The 12,160-nt window shown below is 43.7% G+C and overlaps 1 protein-coding gene and 1 non-coding gene across 2 annotated transcripts; both read left to right on the top strand.

Moving 5' to 3' along the window:
• The first annotated feature begins 767 nt into the window (after positions 1-767).
• Positions 768-12,149, top strand: CWF19L1 (CWF19 like cell cycle control factor 1). Its single transcript, XM_042862717.1, has 14 exons — positions 768-810; positions 910-994; positions 1,378-1,456; positions 1,909-2,010; positions 2,674-2,888; positions 5,665-5,783; positions 6,506-6,590; positions 7,090-7,230; positions 7,311-7,422; positions 8,454-8,533; positions 9,428-9,637; positions 10,427-10,543; positions 11,718-11,815; positions 11,966-12,149. The coding sequence occupies exons 1-14, from the start codon at positions 788-790 to the stop codon at positions 12,108-12,110; spliced, it is 1,611 nt and encodes a 536-aa protein (XP_042718651.1). The 5' UTR covers positions 768-787; the 3' UTR covers positions 12,111-12,149.
• Positions 10,116-10,258, top strand: LOC122175680. The gene has a single exon (XR_006177478.1). It is a non-coding gene; the product is annotated as a small nucleolar RNA SNORA12 (small nucleolar RNA).
• Positions 12,150-12,160: the final 11 nt, after the last annotated feature.

The following is a 12,160-nucleotide window of genomic DNA, read 5'->3' on the forward strand; positions in this document are numbered from 1 at the left end:
TGACCCCTAAGGAACACCTCTAGCTACAGGCCTGAAACTAGACTGTTGCAGATAGGATACTCTTCAGACTTACACTCAAAAGAGAACTTAGTCCCCTACAAAAGTTCCTTCACTAGGCTTGAACTTTTCTTCCTTTGTCAAATTCTGCCCTCAGATGGGAAAGGGTAAATGCACGCAGTTTCTTCCTGCCCCCAGGAATGGTGTCTTTGCGATGTGTAATATGTTTTGGCTTAAATAAATGTCCAAAGACTTTCCTTACAAAGCCGCCAGGGACATCATCAGCTCTTAATAATCAGGCAGACTCTGCTGGTATTTGCTGAGGTAGTTAATGCAGCACAGGGATGTTAAAGAAAATGTGGACTTCCTTCCTACTTCGCTTTGTGTCTTTTCATGTGTTCCAATGAGCAATATTACATCTTCTAAAAGAGCTTGGATCTGTTTGATTTAGCACTTTATTGCTAAATCACACTCTTATCTGCACCATTCCTCAACAGACCGTTTTTCCAGTCACTGACTCTGAGCCTTTGAGGTTGCCCTGCCAGCCAATTGCTCACCACACCACTGTGTCTTTGTCTAGCTTTATGTTGGACATTTTGTTCAGAAGAATACTATAAAAAAGAGCACTGAAATGTTCGCTGACATCCAAAAATTACATCAACTGGCGCTCGCGTTGCCACACTGCGGCTCTGCGCGTCGGAGTTTCTATCCGGACAGCAGCGGAACGGGCCGCGGCGGAGCGCTGTGCGAGGCGCACCCGGAAGCGAAAGCCGAGCCGAGGAGTTCCGCCATGGAGGCGCTACCGCTGCGCGTGTGAGCGGGACGGGACGGGACGGGACGGGACGGGACGGGACCGAGACGAGGTGGGCTTGTGCCGTGCTGTGGCTGTCGCTGAGGCTCTGTTTCCTTCAGGCTGGCATGCGGCGACGTGGAGGGGCGGCTGGAGAGTCTCTTCGGGCGGGTCCGAGCCATCCAGAGCAAGAGCGGCCGCTTCGATGTGAGGCTTCGGCGGGGCCGGGGAGCGGGAGCGGGACCGGGGGCCGGGTCCAGCTACCTGGACTGCAGCGCTGGGGCTGAGGGAAGGCCGCGCTCACCCCCTCTCCTACTGGGCCCTGCCTGTGGCTGCCCGCGGGGCCGAGGGGCTTGGTGTGCCCTCAGACTTCCTTCTGCTGCTCTGAGAGCCTGGGGAGCACGAACCTGTGGGGCGGGAGTGCCGCTCCTCCTTTTGGAGTGTAACGGTACCGCCGAGCGCAGAGACTTTTCTTTACCCGGTAGCTCGGGAGAGATGCGTGATGCCTCGGAGTGAAGCGTTGCACCGCAGAAGCGCTCTGCCTTGCCTTTGGTGTTTTATGTGACTCTCTCTTGGTGTGGTGGTTGCAGATGCTTTTGTGCGTCGGGGATTTCTTCAGCTCCACTTCTGATGCCGAATGGGCAGAGTATCGTTCGGGAGCTAAGAAAGGTAAGGAAGGAGCTGTCATTCCCCATAGCAAATGCATTGGCATGCTGGGGGCTGTGCTGGCTGGCAGCCCACTTACCCGTATCCTTAAAATCTTGCCTGGCTGTGCGAGCTGTCCACACAAAGCTGTCCCATTTGCTGTGAGGGCTCAGCACAAGGGAGCCTAAGCATTCTCATATAGCTGGACTGTGGGAACTGAAACTTCAAGCACGAGTCTAGTGTCACCCTAGAGACAATGTAGGCCATGGATCATTCAGGGGCATTATTTAGAGGATGCACCTTAAAGTATCTGGTGATGAGAAAAGCATTTTGCTCAAACAACAGGGGGGCCTTTTTCTGAAGGAAATTTCCTTGTTTGTGGTTATGGCTCCTTCACACGCTGAGAAGGAGGGGTGTTGGGATGGCTGTGATGTACTTCATGTTCTTTATTCCAGACTGATCATTTTCTTTTTCAGCTCCAGTTCCAACCTTCATGCTTGGCGCTAATAACCAAGAGACTATGCACTGTTTTCCACATGTCACTGGTTGTGAATTAGCTGAGAACATCACTTACTTAGGTAATGTACTTGTGTGATGCTGCTTTCAAGAACGTTTTGTAATCTTTGTGCTTTAACTCACCCCTCCTTTCTTTTTTCTTGAAGTTTTAAGATGGCATTTCTTAATCTTGCAACAAGACTGGAGTTGAACTTTTTGTTCAACTTTTTTGTTGTTGTTTTCTAACACACTGAATTTTGATACCCAAAAGAAAAAGATGTTGAAAGAATCTTTTGACTGAGAACGTATTCCCGTCCTTTGCATTTCTCTGTACAGTGGAGGTTCCCTATATGAAGAGTATTAGTGCTGTGCTGCATGGTTGTACTAGAGTAGCAAAGATAAAAAGTATAATCATCAAACGTAATGAAATGATAGCAAAACTAAAAGGAAAGGTTAATTTCTTTTTAGAATCTTGCCTAACAAAAATAGTTACAAATGAACTTGCAATTGGCTTTTTTATTTTCAGTCTTCATACCAAGCTTTTGTATAAACAGCTCTACCATTAAGTAGATTTTGAGCCATGGCACTAAAATATCTTCCTAGAATTTATGAACATAGAAAATGAGCTGCCTGTAAGAAAGATTTCAAAGTAAGGCAAGACTGCTAAATCTGGCTCTCTGCTTATGATACAAATGAGCTTACTTGCAGCTTTTAAATCTCAGGTGTGTGCTTGTGCATTCATGCAGGCCGTCGAGGTCTTTTCAGTAGTACTTCAGGACTGCAGATCGCATACCTGAGTGGCACCGAGTCTCAGGAGGAGCCAACTCCTGCCTACAGCTTTAGTTCAAAGGATGTAACAGAATTAAAATCATCATTGTTATCGACCCCAAACTTCAAGGGTGTGGATATATTGCTGACTTCCCCTTGGCCCAGAGATGTTGAGAGTTTTGCCAACAGCCCAGTAAGTCTTCTGTTTTCTGGTGGAATTAATTTCCAGGTGTATCTAACAAACAATGTCATCTCTGCTTGTTTTGCCTGTTTGCAGAAGGACCCTTCGTGATTGTTTTGTTTGTTTGTTTGTTTTTAATTTACTAATGTAAGGGCTTTGTAGGATAATTTCCTGAAAGAGCTTTCTTTCCATGGACACTATTATATAGCTATTTTTATAGAAAAGCTAATGTTCAATAACTAAAGATTTTAGCACACTGTGCTCAGACCATGAGGCTGTACATCCTGGAGATACTGTTCATTTGGAACTGTTTTTTCTCAGCAAAGTCTGTGTCCTACAGATTTGGTCCCACTGGGATGTCATCTAGTCCAACCCCCCTGCAATAAAGAGGGACGTCTTCGGATAGATCAGGGTGTTCAGCTCCCTGTCCAGCCTGCCCCAGGGACAAGGCACCCACTGCATCTCTGAGCAACCTGTTTCAGTACTTCACCATTCTTATTGTAAAAAACGTTTTCCTTATATCCAGTCTAAATCACCCTTCCTTCAGCTTGAAATAATTTCTCCTTGTCTTATCACAACAATCCCTGCTTAAGAGTCTGTCCCCTTCTTTCTTACAGCCCCACTTTAGATACTGAAAGCCACTATCAGTCTTTCCAGAGCTGTTTCTTCTCCAGGCTGAACAGCCTGAGCTCTCTCAGCCTTTTCTCACAGGAGGGGTGTTCCATCCCTTGGACCATTTTTCTGGCTCTCCTCTGGATGCATTCCAGCAGGTCCATGTCTGTCCTGCATTGAGGAGAAATTCTGTCCTTCAGCTGTTCTGAATGGTTTGGTTCTTCCTCTGTCTGGATTTTGAGGATATGTTTACATTGTATCTAATTCACAGTTTTAACTGTTACTCAGCAGGAGGAACTTGCCTGTGAACTCACATGATCTGAGACTTCCCTGGAGGAGAATGCTATGTGTGACAGATACTTTGCTTCCTCATTGTCTTTTCACTTCTGAAAAAAAACACAGGATCCTATCTCTGAAAGTATTAGAAAATGTGTCTTCCTTCTCCCTCCATAAAATAACCCTGCTACCACCAACAAAACAAAACAAAACAAAACAAAAAAACAACTCCACTAGGCTATGTGGTTGGAGAAAAAAAAATGTAGGGACGTTTTCGGTTAGAGACAAATTGTGTCCAGACCTTCGCACTGGGATGCTCTGTAGTAATTCAGCATATTGTTCCACTCTTGGTTTCATTCGATTTGAATTTCTGCAATTGTGCTGTTTGGATTAATAGATAAATATATTAGTAAATATAATACTCAAATAGACATCTTGCTGAAATGCGTGCTTCAGGATCTGAAGTTTTCAGTAACAAGTCTTTAAGATTTGTGTGCTAAGACATTGAAATCCCATAGCTCCAGTAACAGCAAATTTGATGAATGAACAGTAAGTTCTGCTTTTTGCCACCTGAAGTTTCTTGTGCAGTAAAAATGGTGTGAGAAGTTAAATTGCATGAATGAGAATCAACTCCCTGGAGAAGTTCTTTTCCTGAGATGGTTCTTAGCTCTGACCATTTTCAGTGTGACTGAAACCAGCAAGACCTCAGTGAAGGTACTTCTGTTATGCTCTGCCACACCTGCTGCAAGGGCAGCAGAAAGAAGTACAGAGAGGAAAGCTGCTTTCCTGGGAGTGGGTGGATGCCTGTACAACTGCACTTCTTGTTGAGCTCCTTGAGGTTAAGCCCATTTCTCCAGACTTTCTGGGTCCCTCTGGGTGGCTGCACAGCCCTCTGGTGAGTCAGTCACTCACCCCAGTTTTTTATATCATCTGCGAATTTATTGAAGGTGCACCCTACTCCATCATCCAGATCATTAAGGAAGATGTTAAAAAGAACTGGACCCAGTACTGACTCCTGGGATGCTCCCCTCATTACTGGCCTCAAATGAAAATTTGCACCACTGACCTCTGCCCTATGGGTCCTACTGTTCAGGTAGTTTTCAACCCAGCTCGCTGCACATCCAGCCCATACTTCAGCAGCTTCCCAATGAGGATCTGTTGGGGGACACCGTCAAAGGCAATACCCACAGCTCCCCACTTATTCATCAGGCTGATTGTTTCATTATAGAAGCTCCTCAGACTGATCAGGCCTGACTTCCTCTTGATGAAGCCTGATGATTTTCTGAAAATATTTTTTCCAAAAGAATCTTTACCGAAAATAGTACTTTGTAGGTAACAGACAATTTCTGAACTTCTGTTTTCCCCTGCTGTTTTCTTTCCTTACTGTGCTTCTCAGTCTAAGGCTAATGAAGAACAGACAGCCCAAAAGTAGTTCTAAGCCTGCTCTTTGGTTGTGTTTTGTTTTTGATTTCTCAGGGACAGGAGAAAACATTTTGTTTCTGTGGGAAATCTTAGCATTTTCCTATTCACTTGACTCACACACTAAAGCTTCTGGCACTCTGGGAGTGTGGTTAAAATGTGCCTTAATGATTTTCACCTATATTGCTGTTTGCCAAAACTCATTCTGTGCTGCAATTGCTTCACAAGATCAATAAAGGGAAAATAGGACAAATTTGTAAAGTGAAATGACTGGATGTAAACCTTGTGTATGGAAAATGATGTAAATAAGTAGACTTGGGTTGGAGATAAGAAATCAAACCATGTTCACTTCCATGCTTCAAGGAATGGCAACAGCCATGGTCATAACTTCTACATTTCCAGCAAGCGGTTCAGTATAAGCAATTTATTTTCATTGCTGTCTGACAGAATTTTTAAAATAAAACTTGTTTTGTATTTGTAGGGAGAAATAGATACCAAAAAATGTGGTTCCACTTTAATATCTGATCTAGCTGCAAGTCTCAAGCCAAGGTATCACTTTGCTGCACTGGAGAAGGCCTATTATGAAAGGCTTCCTTACAGGTTTGTAAGACATTGTGAAATCTCATTTATTTTGAAATAAGAGTTCAATTTTTAAAGAACACAGTGTTTTAAAGAATTTCAGTGTGATTTTATGAAGTCATCTGGTTCCTTTAAATCTTTGTTTTTCCAGTAATGAGTCGAGATTGTTTCTCAGATGTCTCTTCTGGTAACAGTTCTTGCTGCCTCAGAAACTGTGCAGTCCCTGCCAACACTTACCTGAGAATGTCAAAGTGAATCTGACACCAAATCACTCTGAGTTCCATTTCAGTACTGTTCAGCCTAGTTCTGGGGGTACCTCTGAAGGTATATTGTGGAAAAGCTCTCATACAGTGAAGAATTTGGTGTCTTCAGATATAACTTTGTATACAAAATGTGACTGATAAAATAATGTAGGTGTCAGAATAACGTTCAGAGAAAATTAAGGCTGTCTTGTGAATGCTGGCAAGGATTGTTACCTTTATCATAGTAAATACATTTTAAAATGGAAGTTGTTTTTCAGTCTAGTAAAATGTCCTCTCAGCTGTGTGTTCGGTGTCCTGTGAGATCTTATTTTTGTCTGTGTGGTTGTTAGATCTCACAAGTCTTTTTATTCTCAGGCCTTCTTGTTCTGGATGAAAGCCTACATGTAAGTGATGTGGGTGTCTGAGTTCCTTTATGGAGGGCATGTTTTCCCACTATTCTTTGAGTATATGCCAATACAGTCAAGTTTTGCTTCCATACAGAAATCACACAGTGCTGCAGGAGACCCCACAACATGTGACCAGATTTATTGCTCTTGCTGAAGTTGGCAATAAAAGCAAGAAAAAGGTATTTATACTCCTGAATCTTCTCAAGTACAAATAATGTGGCAGTAAGCCCTAATTTAGCTAGTCATAAGACAGTGTGAATCATGCCAAAGTGGAGGTGTCTGTTGAGTAACGTGGCATTTGCCCATCATGTCAGAGGGGTACAGAATGCCAGATGTGTTCTTAAGCACTTCCATTTCTCTCTACTTGGTCTAATGGTATTTAGCTGGAAGAAAGCAAAGGAAAATGGCCAGAAAGCTGCCATTCTTCCCTCTTCCTCAGCTGCTTTGGATAATTTTCTCTTCCCATGGCTTCCTTTAGGAAGGAAACAATTTACATGAGAACCTTTACAAATCACTTAAAGTAACTTTTGGGGTGACATAAGTTGCTTACTTTTTTAACCCTTATAAAAAGTTACAGAGTATTGATACAAAAGGATGGTGGTAGTTTACAGCTGATTTCTTCAGAGTTGCAATCATTGCAAAAGCTTTTTGCATTTGAGCCATCTGTTTTTCTTCCAGTATCTGTATGCATTCAGCATTGTTCCCATGAGCTTGATGGACCCTGCAGAGCTAGTAAAACAGCCCCAGGATGTCACTGAAAATCCATACCGAAAGTTGCAGAAGGGGGCACAGAAGACCAAAGTACTTGGGTGTGCAGAGGTACTGCTGCAGTGTGCCTCATGCTCTGTGACTCTCTGGGATGCAGGTACAACAGGTTTTGGTTTTCATTTTCTAACCAGGAAGAAACAGCATGTCAGTTTTTCTTTGATTTGAACAAGCATCATGGGAAGAAACGTCCCTCAGATGGGAAGGATAGAGGGAGCTCCCAAACCAAGCAAGCCAAAAAACCTCGTAAGTATGTGGATGCTTTTTTTTCCAAGAACTTTACTGGAGGTATTGGTCCATTTCACTCATTTTATCTCAGGCTGTTAAGCTGTTTAGATCATCTTGAAAATGTGCTAGATGGTGTGGGAGTACAGCAGTACAGAGGAATGAACAGCCACTTGTTTCCTAGAAACCTGACAGTAAGTAGTTAAATAAAAGACAAAAGTATAGTTTAAAAACTAGGTCTGAAGGGGTTGAACTGATGCTGTTTACCTTGTGAAGCTGACTGGCCTCTAAACTTGACAACAGGCAGTTCTACAGACTAGCTTGTTCTGTAGGGCATAGTGTACCCTTGTGTACTTGGTACGATTTCCTTTTCTTGATAAGAAATTCCAGAAGACTTTAGGAGCCTCCTTACACTGTTTTGCACTGATACAAACTCCAAGCTTGCACCTTTGGTTTCCTATGGTTCTTGGCAGAGCCTTATCTCACACTGTGTTTGTAAAGCTGCTTGTCTGTTCCTGTACAAAGCCTGCAGCTGTGAATGTGGTGTTTGACCCTAATAAAAGGCCTGGCTTATTGATGTCATCAGTTTATATTAAGGATCAGATAAGGTATTGCAATCTGGGTCTGGAATCATGTTTTCAGTGTGAGAAATAGGCCAGAATTAGCATGTGTGTTTGACAGCATCTGTCCTTGTCTGTACCTTTGTGGTAGTTTCATCTCATTTTGATTTATTTTTTTTAATTCACTGGTGCATTTTCTACTAGTGAGCTGTAAGCACTATGTTCCTGGAAATAATGTTCTTCCAGTAAATAGGAGCACTCAATGATGATGTCAGTCAGCAAGTTGGTGACTTCCACCTGTTCCTCTTACTAGAACTTCCCCCAGGGCATCAGTTCTCCAGCCAGATCCTGCTTCCCAGAGCCATGCCCTTCAGCACTGCATCAGCTGGGAAGCGGAGCTGGAAAATGCAGCTCTTCCAGGTCTCGTTCCTTTCATCATTCCAACCAACAAGCTTTATGCTAACACTTGTTTCTCTTTCCTATCCCATAAAGCACTGCCCACAGGGCCCTGTTGGTTCTGTCTTGCTAGCCCAGAAGTGGAGAAGCACTTGGTTGTTAGCATTGGCACACACGTAAGTAACAATAGTACATTCTTGCCTACATGCCAGCAAAATCATGTTAAGATATAGCAATATTTATTTTAAAAAGGGAGAAGAAAAAAAAAAAAAAAAGCAAACAACCTTTATTTGGAGCTGACTCAGTTTTCTTTGCATTCAACCCTACAGAGGACATAAGTAGATAGTCACAAGTCTTTTGAAAAATAAAACGTCCCTCTTTTCCTTGAGGAGATGAATTACAGAGCCGGAAGACTTTGGTGTGGCAGCCTTCATGATTTGATTGTGTTACAGTCTGTCAGAACTGAGTGTAAACTGGAATCTGTGCTGGCAATAGGATGCGTTGGCTGGAGTTACACCAAAAGCAGCTGGGATTACTGGTTCTGATTTTTTCACATGCAGATTAAACAGAAGATAAGACAGCTTTTACATCAAGATCTCAAAGTACTTTTTGGAGGTTAATTAAATCATTGACACCTTTGATTTGCCTCCAGTTCTTGCTCCTATATGGCGCAATCTACTTGAAGATGCTACAGTGGCAACATTATCTGGTTTTGGTTGGAAAGTAGATATACATTTTCAAAGGGATTTTCTTGTCAGTAAGAAATTCTGGCAGCAATGGTAAAGTTCACTCAGGTGTCTTCCTGAAGGCCAGGCATTCTCTGGCACTTGAAAAAAAAAGTTGTTAAAAGTTGTTTTTAACCATTTTCATTTTCTTTCCCTTTCTTGTTCCTCTAGTAATTAATGAATTGCTAATTAACAGTTCCTAATAAGCGACACAGAGTAGAAAACTGTACTGTTCCTGAGGCAGAATTGCTAGGCTAGGGGATACTCAAGAGTGCAGCCAGAGAGCTCAAGTTTCCAGTGTGTTAAGTGTTGCTGATAGTAACTATGTGCATTGTTTCACTCCAGTGCTACCTTGCCCTGGCCAAGGGTGGCTTATTACCTGATCATGTCTTGATTTTGCCTATTGGGCACTATCAGTCGGTGGTTGACTTGTCTTCAGAGGTGATGGAAGAAGTGACCAAGTATAAATCTGCCCTGAAGGACTTTTTCAGAAGCAAGGGGAAGAGATATGTCTTATATGAAAGGAACTATAAGAGTCAGCATCTGCAGTTACAGGTATGGTTTCAGTGTATATTAAGAGGACACAGCTGCGCACTTGTCCATGACTGAACTGAAAAGGAAAGCTCACTTTCAGTTTTTCCAGAGTATGGCAGTATTCTGCCCACAAACAGGCAGAACAAAACCATAACCCACGTTGTGTGATGGTTCTGCCACAATCCTTAAATTCTTCATATTATAGCAGCACAGCATTTTGTGTTTTTTTTGTTTGTTTGATTGTGTTGAATGGGCAAGGAAGACTTCTCCCTGCATAGATGTGATTTAAAAACTCCTCAGGGATTCCAGACAAGGTTTTATAACTGGTTTCTTACTCTGATCTGCTCCCATGGGCATACAAGCTGCAGTGCTCACCATGCAACTGTACTAGGCTGAAAATGTAAGAATATGTGCAGAATTCTGATCATTGTCTATCAGTATCAACCCTTTGGTTTGATTTTTTTTTTTTTTTTCCTTGTGCATGAGTCAGTTAGTGGTTTATTGTGGTGGTTTCTTTGTTTGGCAGATCTGTAATTGTATCAGAGCGGCCTGAAACTACCACAGAGATCAAAAAGGAGGGAGACTGTGCTGAGAACTTTGTCAGACTCTTAGTTCTCAGCTTTTTATTCAACTCCTATAGAAGATTTCTCATAAGTTTAAATCTGTACAGGTGGGTGCTCACCCACCCTGTTTGATGATATTGCACAGAACTGAGGAGCATGCCAGCTCCAGTGATGGAATGATTGCTTTCTGTGAGTCAGTGGTTTCCCTCATCTTTACTTCTTTGGAAACATTTGTCTCTCTCTCCAGGTGATTCCTGTCCCACTGGACTATACTTCTGAAGACATTAAGGAGTGCTTTATTAAACAGGCACAGGAGCAACAGATGGAACTGTTAGAAATCCCAGAGCACTCAGATATCATGCAGGTACGAGATACTTTCACCTGTCTTCACCTCTGCCCTGTCAGGCCTGCTGTTTCCCTCTGAGGTCAATGAGGTCACTTTGTGGGGTAAGGTTAAGCTGTTTGGAAGCAGACTTAATTTGGAGCCCACATACCAGTTGTGTTCATTATGACAATGTCATAAGCTGTGTTGCTTATCTGAATATCAAGTCCTTTGCCTGCAGCATTTGTTGACTGCCCTCAGAGAGCCTTAAGTATATATCTTCTTTGCATTTGATGGAGGTCTGTGCCACTAGGTTTGTTCAGCACTTCTGTCACAATGCAGATTGCTAAGATGTCCCCTGGATTCCTCTGCCTGGCTTTTCCTAGTGGTAAAACTCAAAATATAGCTATATGTTATTAATATAAGGTTTGTGCCTCATCTTTGTACCTGACTCGAATGGCAGGGATATAAGAAATAACCCTGGTCACATCACTCTAGCCATGTGTAAGGCCTGCTAAACTCACTCCTACCAAACACCAACTCCCTTCCAGCATCACTGCGCATCAGATAGTTTTAATTTCCCCTAGGTAAGAGTTCTGTAACCTGAGAAGTGCACTTGTACTCTCTTCACATTATTTTACTCTTTTTCCTTTAAAATACTATATTAGCTCAGGCAGTTCTGATCCAGGCTCTGTTATTTACTGTCCCTGTAATGCAATCTGCAGAGTTAAACCAGAAGAAATATTAAAGCAGAAGAAATGTTAAAGCAGTATACTGTCTGCTACCTTGCATTGCAAAGGCGCACACCGTTCCAGCAGAAAGCAATCCATCACTTTCTCATTCTTTGGGGATTATGAGATCTACCACTGATGCTGTGATGATAGTTTGATGATAGATAGATAGATGATAGATAGATGCTGCAGCCTGGACTGGCTTGTTTTGCTGTTTCCCATCTAAAGAACTGCAGCCAGAATCTCTCTCCTTCTGAATGGCGTCCAGATGGGTAGGAGAGAAACTCTTTCAGTGTTTCATTAGTGAAAAAGTCTGATGTGAATGCAGCTAGCATTGCACAGACACAGAGTAAAGCCCTCTTCTGTGGCTTCCTGATGTAGGCAGGATGTGTGTGCATGTGTCACACATGCCTTGGGAAAACATCTAGGAGAAACCTGGCTGCCTTTGGCACCAACGGGCCTCAGCATCCCTCCTTCCTACACAGGTGGTGCAGCAAGGCACACCGTACTTCTATGTGGAGCTGGACACAGGAGAGAAACTCTTTCATCGCATTCAGGGCAGCTTCCCGCTGCAGTTTGGCAGGTGGGTGCATCGCTTTCTGTACCCTTCCATTTCCCGTCTGCCTCTCCCCCGCTATTTTCCTTCCCCCTTTTTGTCCCCTCCCCCCCCCTCCCTTCTCCCTGTTGTTCTCAGCCCAGGGCGCTGTGCCGAGCGCTGATGTCTGTCCTGCAGGGCGGTGCTGGCCAGCGGTGCCCTGCTGGCGCTCCCTCAGCGCTCCGACTGGCGCAGCTGCACGGCGGCCCGGCCCGAGGAGGCGGCGCAGGCCAGCGCCTTCCGTCGCGACTTCCAGCCCTTCGACTTCGCCTTGCGGGACTGACGTCGGAGCGGCGGGCGGGCGGGAGGCACGATGACGCGGCAATAAAGGTG

This window comes from Lagopus leucura, unplaced genomic scaffold (genome assembly GCF_019238085.1).
Source record: "Lagopus leucura isolate 7727_CA_CO unplaced genomic scaffold, USGS_WTPT01 Super-Scaffold_739, whole genome shotgun sequence".
Taxonomy (NCBI): domain Eukaryota; kingdom Metazoa; phylum Chordata; class Aves; order Galliformes; family Phasianidae; genus Lagopus; species Lagopus leucura.